At 39.0% G+C, this 22,476-nt stretch overlaps 1 protein-coding gene across 3 annotated transcripts in view; it reads left to right on the top strand.

The window, feature by feature from the left end:
* The window catches only part of LOC134825994 (polypeptide N-acetylgalactosaminyltransferase 1-like), a 56,900-nt gene that overhangs the window by 33,437 nt on the left and 987 nt on the right, over nt 1-22,476 (top strand). For all 3 annotated transcript variants that reach the window (XM_063838233.1, XM_063838230.1, XM_063838232.1), the window contains 11 exons: nt 17,776-18,031; nt 18,416-18,518; nt 18,687-18,818; nt 19,170-19,267; nt 20,032-20,198; nt 20,479-20,576; nt 20,748-20,898; nt 21,030-21,177; nt 21,339-21,567; nt 21,710-22,019; nt 22,175-22,326. In XM_063838233.1, coding sequence (XP_063694303.1) covers nt 17,937-18,031; nt 18,416-18,518; nt 18,687-18,818; nt 19,170-19,267; nt 20,032-20,198; nt 20,479-20,576; nt 20,748-20,898; nt 21,030-21,177; nt 21,339-21,567; nt 21,710-22,019; nt 22,175-22,326 — 1,683 coding nt within the window. In that variant the 5' untranslated portion in view covers nt 17,776-17,936. The remainder of the gene's footprint in view (nt 1-17,775; nt 18,032-18,415; nt 18,519-18,686; nt 18,819-19,169; nt 19,268-20,031; nt 20,199-20,478; nt 20,577-20,747; nt 20,899-21,029; nt 21,178-21,338; nt 21,568-21,709; nt 22,020-22,174; nt 22,327-22,476) is intronic.

Genomic DNA, 22,476 nt, shown 5'->3' with positions numbered 1-22,476 from the left:
AAACAAGGAAGTTAGGAGTAAGGGCAAATTTTCGGCGTCAACGCCATCTTCAGGCTCAAATTATTTGTTATATAGTAGTGTTGAAAGTATTAAAACAGTTTTAATACTTTCAACACTACTATATAACAAATAATTTGAGCCTGAAGATGGCGTTGACGCCGAAAATTTGCCCTTACTCCTAACTTCCTTGTTTCACTTGTCCTTGTCTCTTCCAACCGGATAATATCCAGATATCAGTATTTCAATCATGAGACTAATAAACAGCGAACTACTCCGTTATTTGATATCAGAATAGTCTCGCGACCTTCCCAGGCACAAATTATGAGCTGCGTCAAGCCAAAAACCGTTTTTCGGCCATATTTCCGAAAATAAGCATTCTAAGGTAAATTTTGCTTCATAACTTGTAGATAAATATGACTATTAGGCACATTTTAATGTATCGGAAAAGTCTCTACGACCTTCCTGAGCCGAAATACAAAAATTCGAGTGACTGCAAAACTCTAGAAAAGGTTGTGGCCAAAAACGCCCGTATGGCATTGAGTACAAAAATGCCATACATGCCAAATGGTTTACGCATCATCTAAAGAGGTGATAACCGTCGAGAAATCGCTTTTAACACGAAAAGCTAACGAGCTTCCCTTTCGTCTCGGACTATAGAGTGCTTGCTTATAGAGTACGTGTACTTCATCAAGCTGGATCGCAATGACAAAATCCCTCAACATATTAAAATTGAGTCACTTTATTTTAGTTACGTTAGCCGCTTATACGCACAATTTAGTCGAATTTAATGCTGTAATGTTACCTGCAGATCTGCCTCAAATATGCCTATCTTCAGGCATCAGCTCACCTACACGTCCTACAGCCTCATCTAATTTGAACCTTTATAATTTTATAAAAGGGTATAACTATAAGGGTAATTCTAGATCTACACATACTACTACTACTAACGTTAGGTACGTTATATGGGGAATTGTTCACCTTAATTAAAGTGTTCTTTTTTGTTCTTTTGTTTTCTAAATTTGCCGCACATAAAAATATGTAGGCAGGTGCAGAATCGCACTATTAGCAACATATCACCGCACCTATATGTTGCCTCTGCATTGCGACCTCAGCCGACGAACCGTGGACATTTGCGGGCTCTGAACCATATCGTCTGCTCCTCAGGAAACTGTGAGAGAGATCCAGGGCGGTTTCAGTTTAAATGATTTAGTTATCACATTGCAGAGGGCCACCGGGCAGCTACCTCAACTTATTGTAGCTCTGAACGAGCACGGCTATATACTATTACTACTACGCTGTTCACATGTTTTTCCATCATCTAGTTTTTAATCTTTATTAGTCTGTAGGGACTTGTGTTTCGCCATTGACTGTGCGATATGTTGTCTTTTATTTATTTTGTCATTATTATTTAAAATGACTTTATAATGCTATAATTATAAACTCGCTTTTGTACTTTCTTGACTTTTGATAGACTCTGTTATAGTGTTTGTGCTAAATTGGATCATGTTTGCAGTTTGACGGTTAAGTTTACGAATTATAGCTGATAGTTTTGTAAATACTATATGATCTGATCTTTCAGCCAACCCATCGCTAGAATTTTAACACTTGATATGAGCAATCATGAATCTTGTAATACCTATCATAAAGATTCGACAGTTGCAGTCGTCTACTTTCAACCTCTAGACTGACTTACTAGAAGCCACAGTTTCTCATTAACTCATTTACTAATGTAAGGGTACTTTATCTTGAGACGCTCGTATGTTTTGTCGTTTCCTAGTTACCAGACTGGTTTCCTAGTTACCAGACTGAGATTTCCTGATTTAACTAGTTACAGTGTTGAGTGTAACATAATAAACAGTTCGTTACTGTGCAGCATGGTACCCCTTATACTGCATTGTTATAATGCATTGTTGAACTGTTGTACAGTAAAGGTCTGATTGAAAGTAAGCCGATCATGTTCGAGTATCTATCGCACATGACATGACCGTGATTATATCTTATGCTGGCGGTGTATTCGCACTTGGTTGATATTTTATTATGTTACTTACATAATAATATTTTACACAGAATACGTTACTTACAAAATGCGTCCCTGTACTGGCAGCTGACTTTTAGATTGCCTTTTTCGTATTTTATTCAAAGAATATGCTGTACCTTGTGCAATGTTAGAGGGCCCAGTCTTCAATCATGTGATGCGCTCTTTCTCTCCTCTCTTGTGATTGGATAAGCCAGACTTTTTAGATGGTATTCCGACCATATTGTACTGAGTGTGACACTTCAGCGCTTGAAATAGTTACCACCAAGAAGCTTGTAAAACTAAATAGTAACTCTATTCACAGAGATTCAAGTGTTACTATAAGTATAGGTTTGTTGTATCCGAATTACACGGTCAAAATTGTATGTCTTCTCTCGAACGATTCGAATTTTTGTGGCTGCCTGGCAAAGGACTAAAGGTCGAGGTCACATTATGCTACAGTGCGCTATTGTCCTTCCTCTTCGTTTACTGATTGATCCTATTAACCGTTTTACTATGCTAAACTTATTGTCTTACAAAAGGAGAGCTAGTTTGTCAGTAAGGAGAGCTAGTTTGTCAGTAAGGAGAGCTAGTTTGTCAGTAAGGAGAGCTAGTTTGTCAGTAAGGAGAGCTAGTTTGTCAGTAAGGAGAGCTAGTTTGTCAGTAAGGAGAGCTAGTTTGTCAGTAAGGAGAGCTAGTTTGTCAGTAAGGAGAGCTAGTTTGTCAGTAAGGAGAGCTAGTTTGACGCCCTGTTAGAATGTATATTTACCAGGCAGCAGGTGTTTGTTTGGGCATTGTTCGAGCATGTAGCTTATTACCTATAACAGTCTCTGTTCATAAAGATCATCACGAACAGAGACTGTAGAGTGTAGATAACGTTACTCATGAAAGGTGTGTGGATCAGTAACCCGTGTGAGCGTTCTTTTATTTGTGAGCCTTCGTCATTGAGCCGTTCAAGAATCTTATTGAGTGACTAGTTTGATAAATTGAGCGAAAACTCGTTGCTGAGCCAGTCAGTTATCTTGTTATGTGACTGTAGTTTGATAAACTGAGTGATAGTATTTCGCGACACTTGTAGGGGTCATTGTTACATTGTTACACTGTTACATTGTTACATTGTTACACTGTTACATTGTTACATTGTTACATTGTTACATTGTTACACTGTTACATTGTAACATTGTTACACTGTTACATTGTAACACTGTGGCCTGACAGTTTCAACCATTTTAACCTCCTCAAATAACGCAACTCCTGATACATCCCCAGGGAATGGCTGAATATAGCAGTTTAGTTAAATCACAAAGAACGCTTGATACTTGTTTACATGCTATGACCACTACATGCCCTTTTGAAAAATTGAGGGGACTTATCATTTCAATTCATTCCTTGTGACCCTCTTGCTCGCAGAATATTCACTTGAAACGTGACAACCATGCATTATTTGCATTAGGCGCCATCATTGTCACCAGGCTGCTACGATTAGGATCACTAATTAGCGTACTGTTTCTGCCCTGCTGGAAGCTTTGTTAGGACTGTTCAAAGTACTGGCCTAATAGGAGCGCGAGTAGGATCTCTCTCAAACTCTCAAGTTGTTCAAATGACGTTAGTTTGCGGGAGCATTAATCTTCCGATTACTTAGAGGTTTAAAAGTAGCAGACTTGGTAAGCTTATATTAAACATCTTAACATCTTAACCTCCCTAAATTGCGCAAGTGATTAGAAAGGTGCATAAACTTTAAAGCTGCGATGCGTCACGTGAGCAGAATTTGGCTGAAGTTATTAAAAATGGGCACAATATCATTACGATATCCTGCTTAAAAATAAATTAAAATTTAATGCGAGGCAAAAACTGCGAGCATTTTGCTTTAATATTAAGCCAAATAAACTGAGAAATACCAAGATATTTCATGCAATCCGTCGAAAACTCTTTGAAGTTTAAAACATTTTACAGTGACGTTTGCTCTCTATCTTTCCCATATTCCTTGAAACCTATAGCTGGTAATCAAACGGCAAACTATGACTCCACGCTCAAGGAAAGTGTAATCAATACACATGTAATAGGTTTGGAACATTGGACTTAGGGAATACCGTACTCAAGGAATACCGCATGTTACTCTGCAGTGTACAGATCAGTGATTATGTATTAGAGTCGTGTCGTGTTATTATCTGTACACATCTAACTAGTAGTCGTATCATCACACAGGCTACAGGGAGGACTCACAAACATGAGACATACTTTCAAATCTTGGTATTTCCATAATCTATCATTTAAATGTGAATATCCTGGAGCTGGGCGGTGGCTTGTTTCGGGGACCTTTCCAGGGTTATTTGGAGATTTAGCAGGGTTATCGTGTATAAGATCGTTATGTTAGGGTGGGGAGTATTCAGTATGCAGAGATAACGTACTTATACACACTACACAGGCTAGGTAGGAGCTGGAGCTGTATCTGTCGATAATAATATAACATAGTGTGGCAGTAATAGTATACCTGCTAGTATTACTTGTCTTTGGGAGCTGTCACCACCCTTTTACTGCTCTAATCCATTTTTATACCCACCAATCCTTCCCTGGGAATCCCATTAAATGTAAGTGATACCGAAATTGTTCTGCGTGCCATATGTTTGCTGTTTTGCTCGCCGAAAACTGGTTTTCTGATTAATTTGACCCGTGATCCCGGACAGCTTGTCACGTGGGCTGATTATTTGTCAAGTATGATGTGTTGTGATGGTTAGAGATTGGTACCGCACCCTGCAGCCGAGATTCTTATTTCTTATTCCATTATTGTTGCAGCGTACCTAATTCTTTTGCAGAGCAGAAACATGCGAAGCTGTGTTGCATGAGTCGCAGTTGATTGAATCCTGTCAAGATCAAATATCGATTTCCTGTTAGGAAGTTAGAATAGGATTCCTGTTGTAATAGTGAGGCGACTAATGAGCAGGCCACTAACATAGCCCACTTTAACGAGCGTGTAGGTACAAAGGAACATCTCCCAGTCTGGTGTTATGTCCTTGTAAAATATCTAATTATAGCTCGACGAGAAATGGGAGCTGCGGTTCTTCCCACCACGCGCTAATCTGTCATCGGTGCATCACGTGACTTTTACCTCAGCGTTGATTGGTTATCTTTACATAAGATTGCTCACTGATTGGTTGGTGTCCCCCGACAACAGTTCCCGCGCTCCCACTTTCGATCTCCCGATTAAAAAGACAGGTCAGAGTTTTCGCGACGCCCTGTCATGGTTTAAAACCTATGAATAGAGCCCTGTGCCGGGGAATGAGAAATATCTCATCTGGGCTTGGAGGCCTGATCGGATTATTACGTGACCTTTTTATTTTATATACTTACTTATTTCATTATATATTAAAACGTGACTTGTTTTATTTTACATGCTGTGAAATAGGTCTGGTGTAGTGTAAATATATATCACTATTTCCCTGCCTTGAGTAAACACCCACTGTGTAATGACGTTTCCTGTATCTCGGGCTATAATCCACGTAATCCTCCCTTTTGCTTCCTTCTTACATTTCTAATTGAACCCTTGCAGACATTTTCTTTGCTCTGGCTTTGCTTTCAAGCTGTTACCTTTCGATAACATTTCATGTTGGGTCGGGACTTGGGTTTTGAAAAGTCTTTGTTGGACTTCTCTTTATGATAGACCTCATACAGACCTTTGTTCACAGTATCTGAGGGCCAATGGAACTCCACTTGATAGCCTTGTCAAAGCGCACTAACTACTTATAGCTAATAAGACTCGATAGCTTGCTATCGTTTGACGTGCACATCAAATTGCTGAGCTCCCAATAAAGTACTCAACACATATCTAGCTGGTGAGGTCATTACCTGTAGCAGACCGGAATTGAGCCCTGTTTTTAGGCAGTTGTTGTGTAGCTGAGCTGCTCATATCGCATACCGACCTCCACCACTCCGACTCTCACGCAGATAAGTGACAAAACTGTGTGACAAACTTATGGGTTTCGGTGACAATCTAAGGATTTGTAGTGACAAAGCAAAAACTTGACAAATCATTTGTAGCAATATGAGTTGTATATACGTATAAGTGACACGCTGCTGCAAGCGAGGTGAAACTCTTTAATACGAGATACAAATTAGAATGAGGGAAGCTAGACTTCCCATAAACGTTGGATAACTAAACGTGCCGAACGTCGTTGCAGATACCCGATACAGCTTTATTAAATACACTTGTGATTATTGTTGTAGAGGCCCTCCCTCCATCAGTATGACGCTCATTATATAGACCACCGTGTTGCAGAGTTATGTCTATCCTGTTTGTTAGTTTGTCGTTCCCTTTATTATTTATAACTGCTCAATGTTTAGAGACGTGGTGATACCTGTCAAGTCATCACTTATTACTCATTAGAATAGAGTGTTATATAATATATTACTCAATTCTACGAACATTGGAAATGAATACACCGATTATTGCCCGTAACCCGCCACCTTTATATTCAATTGTGGTACACTATAATATATCTGTTGCATATTATATATTTATAGTTGGATGACAAGGAGCATCATGTAGTAACAATATTTTCAAGAGGTGCTTTGTGGATCGCCTCTTGTTGCCTTGCCAATATGCACTAATGAGGTTACAGCTTTACCAACAGATTCGATCAAACGCACATAATATATATAACATTTGACATTTTATTCTTCTGTAAATGTATTTTCAATCTCACTCGTACTCCTTTTGTTCTGCAGCCTTGTGCAGTTTACTTCTAATCAGGTAGTTATAATTTATATAAGTAGTATAGTAGTAGTGGTATAACTGTAGTTTATATATACATGCTGGCGTATGTAAATGTCTACTGTTCACTGTGCTCAGTGCTGTGTCCACGTTTCATCATGCAATGTATACAGTAATGACATGCCACCTGGTAAACAGACGAAAGCGCTATCCATTCCATTGGTTTTAGGCTCACATAATTTTGCATTTTATTCCTAGGTTGTTTGTTGGCAGATCCTGTATGGTATCTGACATTAGGCACTATAATTATTGTTCTTTGCTTACACCACGTCCGCGTATGTGACATTCTGACTTCTGTCCATCTAGTTCAGTGCTTCTGCGCTTCCTGGCAGAGTCTTGTTTGTCCTTAATTCTTGTTTAAATTCGAATTTGTATCAGATTTATGGACAAGGCTATAAGTATAATATGTTGCTTCGTTGTGTTTGCAATCATATTGGGCGTTGACACTTAAATGCATACAAATAACGTAATCCATTGGCTCGAATCCCATCAGAAGCTTCCAGCTTGCTTGTTCGCTAAGAAGCTAGCTTTTAATCCGCTGTCTCTCTTACATTGACAAGCAGTCGACGCTCAATTTTCTTGAAATTTCACCGCACTTTTGCACAATCAACTCTTACTTAAAGTAACGAACACTTATACGTACGTGCTATCGCTTTACTGTAAATACCAGTGCGAGCAGTACGACCCTGGCTTACGTCGTACTATTATTTCTGTATATAGTCAGAGTTGTAGAGGTGGTTAGTAACTGCTATATAAGAGTTAAACAGAGGTTAAAACCTCCATATAATGGACGCATCTGTAGGGGCTACATATCTGAGGCGGGTTTTAAACAGTGTGGTATAGTTTCTAGTCTGCATCGGTGCGTGCTGTGCTGTACGCTGGTTGTATGATTGTTTTGTTAGTACTATGTACTGTTAGTACTGTTTTGTTGTGCTGTGCTGTTAATCCTATTGTTTTGTTGTTAGTTTTGTTCGAGCCTGGCTCCAAATACTCGAGTAGTTTCGCACAATGTGTATTAAAGTTGGTGTGTTTGGAATTTGGATTGTCTTGAGTGCTGGTGTTCCTTTGTTTTGAGAATATAGTGGTGAAATCTAGCAATAATTTTGGTAACTTGCTCTGAGTGTTTGCACGGTGTACCTAGGTTAAATGTTTGACGTAAATCATTTGAAGTCTCACTTCGTATTTTGAGCTTGTCAAAATCTCGAGGAGATCTATTACATATAATATATGTATTAGTACTCCAAATCATTGTCTGTAACCCGGCCTGAACTCCTATTCCGACATTCTATTGCCTGGGTGGAATCCACCAGAACGAGTTCAGAACCCTTATAAACGCCCGAAATACACTGCTGACCAAGATGTAGCCTCTGAAAACGGGCATTGAATCTGCTGTCTTAGTATTTACAGTTTCACTTAATGAGTGGCACGTTTTGGTGTTACTAATCAAATTCAGCAGTTTTTTATCAATAATTCAATTCCATTTTCCAAACAGGCCGTTGTCAGTCTGTCGTTTAGACCTGAATGTTGGAATATTGGCCGGTCCTATTTTTATCAATTATTAAATCAGCATTCCAAAAGTTTAGAATTTCAGCCAATTGTACAGACTTCAGCTGTGCTACGTCTCGATTAACAAAATGTCGTTTCGGCTTTCTCTTTTTAAACGTATGAACTTTGTTCGGCAACATTTTGTTTAAATTATAACTCAGACCTTAGTCTTCATCGACTTTAACCTTTTAATGTATGGTTTCAAATTTCAATTGTGACCCACCAGTGTTAGTGCGCTATAATGGACTGATGACACAACGATCCCAGTCTGGTGTACATCTGTTGAAAACCTGTCCAACCCAAAGAATGCCGATCTATATTACATCTGTAAATTAGTTTAATTAATGATAATCACTAATAATATATAACTGATATACAAATACAACAAGTGACCAGCTCAACAGTATCGTGCACGTGTTAAAATATAAAGCATTTATCAAGATACACAAAATACATACAAGGGCCGGATTTGTTGCCAATCTCAACAAGTTATAATGTACAACACATTGTTCTCAGGCGGCGCCTACATTTAAGTGAAAATACTCGAAGCTATGTGGTGTATCTGGATAATACCGTTGACAAGAGACTAATAAGAGGCTAATATTGTACCGGTGTGTTGTCAGCAAGTATTTAACTGCGGCTCCCACTCCCCACTAAGCTCCTCACTAGCCACCTTACCTGGAGTACTCACAGCTCCCTGACCCTGAATTAGCCCTCTGTTGCCTGGCATCAGTTCGACGCTTGATATGCAGCGGTATTACTTTCATGATAGCCACCTGCCTAGGTGTATTTCTGCGTTTTATGCGGCGCGACCGCACCCAGTTGTATTTTCACAGTTGTGGACATGTTTTCACCTTTTGTCAACATTTAAAAGCTTCCAATTCGCATTTCGTTATGCATAGGGAGCTCATTTTTTATTATACTTTAAGTGCTCTCTAATAGTCATCTCTGTTTATAGATCTCGCAAGCTGCAGCAATTTTCTCTAATAGATTGCAAAGTTTTCATTAGGTTTGGGCGGTTTGATTCGTGCGATATGTTAAATCTGATTAGTTGGTGTACTGTTATACTACTACTATACTGTTCGTTGTTGGATATTTCTCAATCACAATATCCTCACGGTCCTTTCCCACACCCCTGGAGTTTCTTTCAAATTACTGGTCTGTTGACTGTCCATTGCAGAGATTTGATTTTATTACAAAAGTTAGTGCTGTTAAGCCACGTTGAGGTGATTGTATTGTCAAAGGTACACAAAATAGTTGGATCACAGCTAAATAAGAATGTCATTACTTTATGGCTTTTGAACACTCGAACTACTATTTCACTGTGATTTGACTTTGTGTTATGTATGTGCCAACACCACTGACAAACACACAGATCTGTGTCTTCTATAAACAAATCCTCACGTTTTCATAACGTTTAGCTTTTGGAAAACAAGATCTCAAGCTCAGAAAGAAAGTTTAAGAACTCTCCTTAATTTTTTTCATAGTCTGAGCAAGCGAGAGTTCTTGTAAATATGTATGTAGTTTGGTACTGTAATGTCTTGACTTAGCAACGAATTACAGTTTCGTGATAATGAAAGATTTGAAGACAGCCTCAATTGTTAAAAACCTTGCATTCAAAAATAAAAACAAACACGTTCATTCGCATTTAGAAAACCCTAAGCAACTTTGCTGAATTAAAATTTGCAAAAACGATCTGTTTTAAAACTCAGGTTACTTGCTTGTAAACAAATATTTAGCTCTTCATGCTTGACAACACAAGGCGTCTTCAGTCACCAGTTCTTGATCTTATGATGTATAAACACTCGCCCGACAGGCCCGTGTTAATAGATCTACGGGTTTGGACACCGGATCTACCCACAATCGGACCAAATACTACCCGTGTTAAGTGTCATATAAATCAATCAATGGGTTGGCTCCTAAATACAAACATTATATAGGACACAATTCAGTCTGTCATCATGATCTCTCGTTTAAATAGGTGATAACTTTCATTTCATATCAGTTTGCAATTAACGTTTTAGTGTTACGTATGACCTACGATACTAGAGGCATAGTTATTCCTTATACAGTCTACTTCTAGTTATAGTAATAGTCAGTTCTGAAATTTGTTTCAAATTTTATCTTATTCTAAAACTCAAGGTTCTTGCTCGGATTTCTGTAGAAAACTTCAACCACATAACAACACTCCAGACTTCTGTTATTCTAGCAGAAATTCTAGTTTCTCTGTTGAAATTATCCGAAGGCCCCCTCGCTTCGAAGTGGGTCCTGGTAAATATTTATCGGTTTATCACGTCACTCCCCAGCCATGTTGTTAGTTTAAACACATCTCTTACATGTTTCTGGTCAAAAACTCCAAGATTAGGCATTTTTGGCATATGTTGCTTCATAAATTTTATATAATAATGATTATCATAGGCACAGTGCAACCAGGTAACGCGCGACCTTTGTCTTCCATCTTTCAACATTGTCAATCTTGATAATTATAGAACTAGAATAAAGTAGATTTCTACCATTTTTTCAATATACAAGCCTAGCTCTAACGCAAAAAAATCTGCTGTACTCGAGCTACAGCTTGTTGCTGGGGCAACTATTGTTTGAGAGATGAGAGCTTTCGTAAATTCTTACTGCTTTGCCATTGCGTTATGTTATTGCTAAAAATAAAGCACTGTCGTAAGTACCTAATGCTAATTTGTACGACCACGCTGCTCTTATTTTATTCTAAAACTCAAGTTGGCCGCTCGGATTTCTGTGGAAAACTTCAACCATAGTTCGAGGCATGATGTGGTACCCATAATCATCGATTTAAATCGTTTCTTGGTACGTTTTCTTGATGGTTCATTTCTCGAAATTTTGATGTTGGCTGCACTCCTTTTTACGTTCCCGCATTTTGTATCATAAAATTTGTATTGGAGGCGAATGTATCGTGCAGATTTGATAAGATTAAGACAATGAAATTACGATAAGGATATAATCGAGCATTTACTAGTGACCTGCCACAAAAAGTGAGATATAAAAGATGAGATGAGGAGGCCTGAACTTGATGTGATTAACTTCCAATAATATGACACAAACAAGAGATATGACCGCAACATCAGTAACTGTAAGAATATTGCTGAGTGGAGTTGGGTTAAAAACATATAAGAGATACGATGATTTAACTTGTAGAAGCTTTCAATAAACATGTGTTAATCGTCGTCAGCTGAATGTGATGTGGTGGACAATGCTTATATGTGATTGAGTGGTGTCAGGGATGGAGGGTGGGGGGGGTGGGGGTGGGAAAGTGAAAATTACAGTACAATGTCAATAAAAATTTAGTCTTCTGTTGAGGTTGAGAAGGAAATGCCAGATGGTCTGGACTTTAAGGATTTGGCAATTTTAGGAAGAATGGGGTCCCAGAGGGAACTACATTTGGGTGCGCGGTCTGTTCTGTTCATAGCTGGTTGTCGTATTTGTATAGCTGCGTGTTCTGTGAGGTCAAGTTGGGAGCGTGAGGTGAGGGATTTGAGGACTTCGATGTTGTTCCAGGAGATGGTGTGGCCGGTGGTCAGGGCATGATGTGCAGGGGCTGATTTGATTCTGTCTGTGGATTCGTCGATGGCGTTTTGTAAGAATATTGGTTCACATGTCAAAGGATCACATGTCAAAGGATTGACATATCAATATCATGTATTGTCTACTTGTACAGCTAGAATTGTTTATATAAACCATGGTTGTTTGCACCCGTACGATTGTCGAAGGCATGCTTTGTCTTGTATGGCACCTCTGAGATGACCTCAATAGGTTACGAAATGCTAAAAAACAGACTTTACGAACTTGGTGTCAAAATATTATATAATATTATTTGTGTTGCCTTTCTTTTTTTTTTGTACAAGTAAGTACTTAAACACTACAAATAAATGTGCTCTAAAACATGGCAAAATCACTCTGCGGCTCTCTGCCACAAATAGTAACCAGTATAGTAGTTACCAGTAGTGACCATTTGTTACCAGTAGTTACCAATAATTACCAGTAGTTACCAGTATAGTCGGATCCCAACCATTCTAAAAGGCTATCTCGTTAGCTTTTCGTGTTAAAAGCGATTTCTCAACGGTTATCACCTCTCTAGATGATTCTTAAAACATTTGGACTTCATTGCATTTTTGAAATAAATGCAATGAGGGCGTTTTCGGCCACACCCCTTTTCAGGGTTTCGCGGTCAATCGAATTTTTGTATTTCAGCCCAGGAAGGTTTTGAAGACTATTCCGATACACCAAAATGTGCCTAATAGCCACATTTATTTACAACTTATGAAGCAACATATACCTTAAAATGCTTCGTTTCGGAAATATGGCCGAAAAACGGTTTTTGGCTTGAAGCAGTTCATATTTTCCGTGATTTTTGGCATTTTCGCCTAGGAAGGTCGCAGAGACTATTCTGATACACTAAAATGTACATAACGGCCACATTTATATACAACTTATGAAGCAACATATACCCTAAAAGGCTTACTTTCGGAAATGTGGCTGAAAAACGAATTTTTGCCGAGCGAACAAGACAGTATTCACAAATGGGCTATTGGACTGTTAACTAAAAAGGTCTTAAAGAAGATTCATGAGGAACATAGCATTTTTCACAAGATGTAAGATGACTCACTTTGTGTCCAGAAACACCTACAAAAATTGGAGAATGATCTACTTTATTGGGCATCTCTCTTAATCAGTGGTCGACCGGGGGCAGGATTCTGACCGGGGCCGGGGCCGGGGAGCCCCAATATAGCCGGGGCCAGGGCTGGCCACTGAGAATTGGCCGGGGCCGGGAAATCTTCCATTTTGCCGGGGCCAGGGGTAGTTTACCAAACTGTAGTCAGAAATTGAAACGTGAATTTGATAATAATTTTGAAAATATTTAAAAAAATTTTGAAAAAATAACTTTGAATTCTCATAATAACCATTAAATTGTGTTTGATTTTTTTCGAAAATGTGCCAAAATCATTCATGAAATCCCCGGCTGTGCCCCCGGTAAATGCATGGTTTTTGGCCGGGGCCGGGGGTAGATATATTGGCCGGGGCCGGGGCCGGGGTTTACCCCCGGCGAATTGCCAAATTTTAGCCGGGGCCGGGAAGGGCCGGGGGTTGTGATTTTGGCCGGGGCCGGGACCGGGGCTGGGGCCCCGGTCGACCACTGCTCTTAATGCTTTAATGGGCCAGGACAGCAGCATATTTGTGTTTTACGAAAGGGCAATTTTTCAAAATTACGGTTTCTTAAGGTCAAAGGATCGGCTGCTAACAGCAAATTGTTCGCAATTGCCGACTCATGTACATCATATACTCAAAAACGCTCACTTTAGGAGTCATTAGTAAATAACTACTACATGATTTGTGACAACCCCAACAATTTTTCCTTGGCACCAATTTAAATAAAATGTGTTTTTTTTTATTTTATTTGAAAATTCAATTAATCATTATATATATAAATCAAGCGTTACATTTCAGCCATGCAAAATTACAATGACATATTTTGATATACAAATTGATGAATGGTACTGCAATATAAGTTGCTTAATGTTTGGCCGGATGACAACTAACGAGAAAAATAAACTTGATTAAAAATAATAATTAATTCGGCTGAACCAACACATAGTTAGAGCCACATTAACGTTGTTGACCAAAATTCAATTTCAAACTTTTTATTTATATTCATGCCATGAAACCATGATATATGTACCAAGAATACCGCACCTAAAATAAATCGGCACTGGATCCGGGCCAGATTGTTGCTTGACAGCTGACCAGTACCCCACTTTAAGTGCCTCGACCAATATTGATCTGTAATCCCTGGATTGAGATCTGTTGGCCGCAGTTTAATTTAGTTAATTTCCTATAATACCGCAGTGGTTTGGTTCTCACTTCAGAATGACCCCATATTTAATCAAGTGGTGACTGGCTAGTTCTTCTGTTATTACAGCTGCCTCGAGATCTTATCTGGGGCATGGGCATTAACTAAGAACATTAGAACTGTAATTCTAGAACCTCATATTAAGGTTACTTGGCAGAATAGCATTAGCAGGGTTCGAGATTTAACTGAGGGCATTCAGGTAACATACCATGTTCATATCACCAGTTGAGGTGGATCTTAATTTCGGCATGCAATGCCTTATAAGTTATAAGCTTATAGTAGGATCACGGGGTTTATATAATAGAAGGTCTCGAGATGCTGATTTAGCTATTTAGGTTTCACATGTGAAATTTTTCCAGCTTTGGGTAAAGTGCTAAAGTGGATTTTAGAGCGGGGAGGGGGTCTAAATGACCAAAATCTGAACGATCTCTTACTTACGGGGCACTAGTACTACGGGACAAGGGACGGATATCGGGCCTAGTAGCTGTTTTCTAATGAGAGGCTGGGGTATGGACCTAGATGGTCAACGTGAGGATAGCATGAGGATTTAGGATGCTCTGCCTGCCTTTCGTGGGGTCTTGTAACCCCGAAAGCTGGTATATATTATCTAAATTAACCTTGGTTAAATCCCGTGCTGTTTCGAATATATCATTAGATTTATAGGTCCAATATCAAGCAAAAAAGTTTGATCTCCGGTACTGATTTTACACTTACATGATCTCCGACGCAATGATCTCCGAAGTCCGATCTTAAAGTTGGATCTCAGAGCCAAAAAGAGGAACCTACGCCTTGGTTCCTCTCTTTGAGAGTCAAACAGGAAATTCGGTGTTATCAACTCAAACTCGGATTCGTAGCACAATTGAAAAACCAAAGAATAAAAATCTGAATGAATTTCCCGAAATCCTAAAATTAATATCAGGTTGTATTCGATTCAGTGGCCCAAACTCCAGTTTGGGCTTACGAGACTTAAGTTCAAGTCGAGGAACACTTTGATTAAGCATGATCCTTGTCTAGTTGGAGTTTTCGCACATCATGCATCTACTAATCACTCCTAAACTGAGAGTTTTAGAGTCGACTCTCGAACCCTGCCATTCAGTCAAGTAATCTTAATCTGAAGTTCTAGAATTACAGTTCTAGTGTTCTAGTACTAATGCATTAGTGCCCTAGATAAGATCTCGAGGCAGCTGTAATAACAAAAGAGCTAGCTAGTAACCACTTGATTAAAAAACGAGGGAATGACACACATTATCATACGATGGGAAAATCTATGCGAACCAAACCACTGCGGTATTACTATTTAAATGGTAAATGAGCTAAATTAAACTGCAGCCAACAGATCTCAATCCAGGGATTACAGACCAATATTGGTCGAGGCAGTGAAGTCAATTATAATTATAAAGTGGGGTACTGGTCAGCGGTCAAGCAACAATATGGTTTTATGGAATGAATAAATTAAAAACTTTGAATTTTGGTCATTACATTTTGGCTAAATTGGTGCCAATGAAAAATTGTTGGAGTTTTCACAAATCATGCAGTATAGTTAAACTTATTTACTAATGACTCCTAAAGTTTGAGTATATGATGTGCATGAGTCGGCAATTGCAAATAATCTGCTGTTAGCAACTGACCCTTTGACCTTTACTTTGACCTTTACTAAAGAAACCGTAATTTTGAAAAATTGCCCTTTCGTAAGACAAAAATATGCTGCTGTCCTGGCCCATTAAGAGAGATGCCCAATAAAGTAGATTATTCTACAATTTTTGTGAGTGTTTCTGGACACAAAGTGAGTCATCTTACATCTTGTGACAAATGCTATGTTCCTCATGAGTCTTCTTTAAGACCTTTTTAGTTAACAGTCCAATAGCCCATTTGTGAATACTGTCTTGTTCGCTCGGCAAAAATTCGTTTTTCAGCCACATTTCCGAAAGTAAGCCTTTTAGGGTATATGTTGCTTCATAAGTTGTACATAAATGTGGCCATTATGTACATTTTAGTATATCAGAATAGTCTCTACGACCTTCCTAGGCGGAAATGCCAAAAATCACGGAAATTATGAACTGCGTCAAGCCAAAAACCGTTTTTCGGCCATAATTCCGAAACGAAGCATTTTAAGGTATATGTTGCTTCATAAGTTGTATATAAATGTGGCTATTAGGCACATTTTGGTGTATCAGAATAGTCTTTTAGACCTTCCTGAGCTGATATACAAAAATTCGAGTGACCGCGAAACCCTGAAAAAGGGTGTGGCCGAAAACGCCCTCATTGCATTTATTTCAAAAATGCAATGAAGTCCAAATGTTTTAAGAATCATCTAGAGAGGTGATAACCGTTGAGAAATCGCTTTTAACACGAAAAGCTAACGAGATTCCGTTTCGTCCCTGACTAGTAGTTACCAGTAGTTACCAGTAGTTACCAGTTGTTACCAGTAGTTATCAGTTGTTACCAGTAGTTACCAGTCGTGACAAGTACTGTTAATGTCATATTTTCTGGAAATCTTCGTAAAACAAGAATAGTAGATCAGAGGCACCATATAATAAGTGCGGAATCGCACAATAGATCTAATACCGCACTTTTTCGCACCATCGGCCGTTATTCGTTATCAGATTTGTGTATTTGGTATCGATGTGTACAATGAGATCGACATTCGACATGCCCTCAACTATGGTTATTAGGATCAAATGCTTTTCATTACGAAACTGTTGTAAACCCTCTAAGATGAGGGCGGTTCTAAGATTCATACATCTTGAATTACCACGAATCCTACTCTCAGTGAAAGAATATGACCTTATATTAATGTTAATTAATGCTTTTCATACACAGTTACAACAAAGTCTTCATGTTATGTATCCTGGGTTTGGACAGGATATTACCCGCTTAAAATATTTCCATCGCGTTACATAATACTGAAATATAATATATTTACAATAAATTATGCAATCACAACATCAATTCATTATAATCAACAAAATAAATTTAATCACAGAATCTCAGATACAAGTAATCATAAATTAAATATATTATGAGTCAAGAGAACAGACGAATTTTGTTCTCCCTTTGTATCGAAGAGAAGCGCCCTCTTAGGACTACTCATACTACATTCCTTCTGTAACACTCTCAATAGAAGTAATAGATTTGTAGTGCTTCAATTAATTTAAAACGCTGTTGAATAATCCTTAACCTGATAGTACCTGCGAATTTTGCGAATTGTTCAGCTTAATTGCGGTGTTTTTTCTCCAAATTTGCCGCACATAAATAGGTTTTAGTGTTTAGGCAGGTGCGGAATCGCACTATTTGCAAAATATTACCGCACCTGCATGTTGGCTCTGCAGTAGTTTTGTTGTTCACGTTTAAACTATTTACATCACCATCATTTGACTATAGTTTCTTGGGTGATTAATTTGTACATTTCTCCGCTAAGGAGCCTGCTTAATGCAGAGTGGGGAATCCTTCCAAATATTTTTCATAATCAATGTTTCATTGTTCTTTCGCTTGATTATTGGATTCAAATGATTAATTTAAGCTTTCATTTGAAATGAATTCTATATATTTTTAACGTGGCTTCCACCTCAGCATTCAAATGGGACCACTTTCCTGCGCCTACTCATGTTAGAAGAATTACAACTGACGGATATTTAGATATTGGACACATTCTGAGAAGACCACCAACTTCGATATCTTAAACAGAGAAATTCCAGTTCCCGTTCAAATAAACTGAGTTGTTACAAAGCATCATGGGTGTTGATTTGGTTAAGATCAAAGTGATCCTGCATCTCCTGGTTTCCCCGATGACCAGATATATTAATTATTACTATTCTAAACCCACGAGGTGAGCAGATAATCAATTCTTAATTTGATTTATATATAATTATATAATGACAGTTAGGCTTAAACTTACTAATCTCATGATTTCAAATTTTTAGTAATTGATGTATAATTAATGTAATGTTTATTTGTGATATAATCGTGTTATTCCTGTACCTGGCAAACAATCCCGTTCACATCGTCCCCAAGTTCTCGGTATTATTCTACTTGTAAGACCCTAAATAACTAAATTGACTCGGGTACACTTTCTCACCACTTCAACATTGACCAATCTCGGGTACCGGACGATGTGATTACCAGGTACAGGTTTAAAAGATTCGATAGAATAACGTTATTTAACATATTAACAACAGTGCAGATGTAGGTGACTGAATGAACTTTATTTCAGGTTGATAAACAAAAGAGTGGGATTAGCGGCGCTTGTGTTATTAGCTATTTACTTTATATTTATTAGGGAACAAGCCATATTTATTCACATTCACATTGGAGAGGTAAGCATGAGTGGTAAACAAGTTTTTAAATTCTATCCACTTTCTCGGTCTACAACTTTTATTTTAAGAAATTGTGTGTTCATATCTATACCAGATTGATATAATTTTAACGAATTCCACCAAACTGTGTTGACTATCTTCATCATAATACCTCTGTATTACCCTCAGCCAGATTTTGTAGATACAAACAAGTTCAGATTTAAACGTGAAGTAAAGTGGGGTGCAGCCTACATTGACCACGTTCACCGGCAGCCGGTTTACGTGGACGACAAGAATCCAGATAACTTATTTTATGACAAGGTGCGTGCAGTTAGGGCTTGTTAGTGGCGCTGTTATTCCTCTTTGTTACCCCAATATGTCAGAAATATTGTCTCGGTTTTGTGTTATGTAGTTATAAATTTAAAACTTTGTTTGATCTGAAAGCTAGTTCAGTGGTGATATCTAAATATAGCTCTGCTGCTGTATAACAGGTCACCGATATTATATCCTATATTCAGCATTCTTAAGGATGTGCTATTTTTGGTGCTTTCCTATATTTTGGAGCCTACAATACAATCGCGCCAGGATTCCACGGAAAAAGATATTATGCCATAAATCTTAGAAGCAATGTATTGCTCATTGTACAAATCCCCAACAATCTTCCTTCCTCAGGACAAAGAAAAACAGCTCATCGACAAGTTTCAGTTCAACAAATATCTCAGTGATAGGACACCTATAAACCGTCCCATGAAGGACTTCCGACACACCACGTAAGTTGGAGAGAGAGAGAGAGAACTCCCTCCTTTGTAGATCTAGAAAGCTACTATTTGTTTCGTTTCAATAATATGTTAACGTGTGAACAAAAATTCTTATCCGACTTCCTGTTTGTGGAATAGTGGTGAATGAGAAAGTAAGAAACAAAAAAGGGCCGAAATATACGAAGCAGATATTATAAAGGAGCACACACACACACACACACACACACACACACACACACACACACACACACACACACACACACACACACACACACACACACACACACACACACACACACACACACACACACACACACACACACACACACACACACACACACACACACACACACACACACACACACACACACACACACACACACACACACACACACACACACACACACACACACACACACACACACACACACACACACACACACACACACACACACACACACACACACACACACACACACACACACACACACACACACACACACACACACACACACACACACACACACACACACACACACACACACACACACACACACACCACACACACACACACACACACACACCCGCACACACACACACACACACACACACACACACACACACACACACACACACACACACACACACACACACACACACACACACACACACACACCCGCACACACACACACACACACACACACACACACACACCCGCACACACACACACACACACACACACACACACACACACACTAACACAGTTCCTTTAACAGATGTTTACAGCGACAATACCCTGATGACATGCCCTCTGCCAGTGTAATCATGGTGTTCTACAACGAGGCAGCCAGTGTAGTCCTCAGAACAGTGCACTCTGTGCTCAATAAATCTCCCCCTCACCTTATACACGAGATATTGTTGTATGATGACAACAGTGATCTAGGTAACGGTCTTCTTCTTTTTTGTTTTCCAAGACATTAAGGGGGCCGGGGGGTTTTCATCACCCCCCTGGCCCCCTTAATGTCCGTTATTATAACATTAATGTCCGTTATTATAACATTAATGTCCGTTATTATATTATAATGTCCGTTATTATGATATGATCGAGATAAGAGTATAATCATGTTCCGAAAAGGTTCATTTTGAGATTCCAATCTTATTTCCACGTGGTTTAGCGATACAATGTAATAGTTTCGGTTTAAGTATAAAGATTAAATTTGCAGACGAGGTGGTTGAAGGATCGTGGTTCACGAAACACATTAAAACTCTCCCTAAAGTAAGGCTGGAACGTTCTACACATGGCCGGGGCGGTCTTATCAAGGTAAGCATCAAGATATCCTCAAAGTGAGAATCACTCTTATTGATGAACAATTTATGATAGAGAAATTTAATATAAATAAAAATAAGTTGGCAGTCGACAATAATTGTTAAATATATCGTTACTCCGGACGTACATTTTGTCACATTAAGTTAATCGTATTAAACTCATCAGGCTAAGACGTTTGCTGGAAAACTAGCGACGGGTAAGATTCTAGTGTATCTAGATGCACATTGTGAGTGCAATGATGGATGGCTGGAGCCCCTTATATACCCCATCTATATGAACAAGACCGCTTGTACCACTCCTAATATTGACAGTATATGTAAGTAAACTTTCTGTCGGACTTGTTAATTCTATTCTATTCGTCATTTCGATTTAATGTTCGCTTGGGGAGGGTCACTCTGTTAGGTTAAAATAAAAATATCTCTGCACTGTTAACGCTTTCTACTGCAGCCTGGCAGAGGCTGGAGATCCACGCACCGGAGGTTGTTGAAGTGACCGGGGGACTGAACTGGATCCTGAACATGCTGTGGAGCCCTCTCTCCGTTGAGGAGCAGGCTAGACGAGCTAAAGACCCCTATCCTATCACTGCTGATATCAGGTAACCAGTATTTAGAGAAAGATATCTGATATTGTGGGAGTTGTTAAGGATTGTGTGCACCATTAATTTAAAGTTTTCTTGATATCTATTCTGTAATTACGCCCAGTTATTAACTTTTGAATAAATTGTTAGATAATTCATTGACACCACTCCATGTACAGGACCCCGACTATGGCAGGAGGTCTATTTGCAATCGACAGGGAGTGGTTTGTGGAACTGGGTATGTACGATGATGGTCAGGATATCTGGGGAGGAGAAAACATAGACCTCTCCTTCAGAGTATGGCTGTGTGGGGGTACGCAGTGGTTGTGTCCCTGCAGCAAGGTGGCTCATGTGTTCAGACCAAAACATCCATACTCCTTTGGCAGCGGCGATGAACAAAATTTCAAGGTCGGTGTCCGCCAATTGTTGTAATGATTCGTTGACGTTTTGTAGCGAATAGTCGGATCATAAAGTATTGATTCTCGATAATTGAGCGCCCTGGTACCAACCATTTCGCTAATAGCTGTGTTTTAAACACTCCTTTGTGCAGGTGGTGATGAAGAACTACAAGAGGAACGCCCTGGTGTGGCTGGATGGTGAACATCTCGACTTTTTCTATAAGTGGAAACCCCAAGCCATCGATGTAGACGCCGGTGATGTATCGGGGCGACTGAAGCTTAAACAAAAATTGCAGTGCAAGTCCTTTGATTACTTTCTGGAGAATGTATGGCCGCTGCCGGCAGAGAGGGACTGCGTCGCTACCGGCATGATCAAAAGTCCTGATAATCAGTGCTTAGATAACGCTGGTGGATCCGATACGTACGGGCAACATCTTCAGATATGGGGATGCCATAATCTTGGTAAGTCGAACACCGTCGAGTTTTACCTACTCAAAGCGAACATATTTCCAACCAGACTACTTGACATTCTTACCCGGTTACTGTACTGGTACATACCTTAAATACCTCGACACGTATCTAATGTCACATGATACATAACTCTAACCGTTTCTCAGGAAACAATCAGTTCTGGATGTACCGAAAGGACCGCAGATTAATGGGCTTGTTGTATGTGTTTGATGTAGACGGTCTTAGTCCTGGTTCAAATGTTATTTTGGTATGGATCGACCTCAAATCTGACAGACAATTCTTCGACTATAATCCAAATGTTAGTTAATAAAAAGGTTATTAATAAATATTATTAAATTGCACTATAGTTCATTCAGTTTATTGTAATTGGTAATTAAACTTGCTCGGTTTAGGCAATTGATTCTAAGAAAATAGTCATGATACTGATAGGAATTCAATCAGCTTTGCT

This window comes from Bolinopsis microptera, chromosome 1 (genome assembly GCF_026151205.1).
Source record: "Bolinopsis microptera isolate Bmic1 chromosome 1, MBARI_Bmic_1.0, whole genome shotgun sequence".
NCBI lineage: Eukaryota > Metazoa > Ctenophora > Tentaculata > Lobata > Bolinopsidae > Bolinopsis > Bolinopsis microptera.
This window is presented reverse-complemented; position numbering and strand designations above follow the sequence as displayed.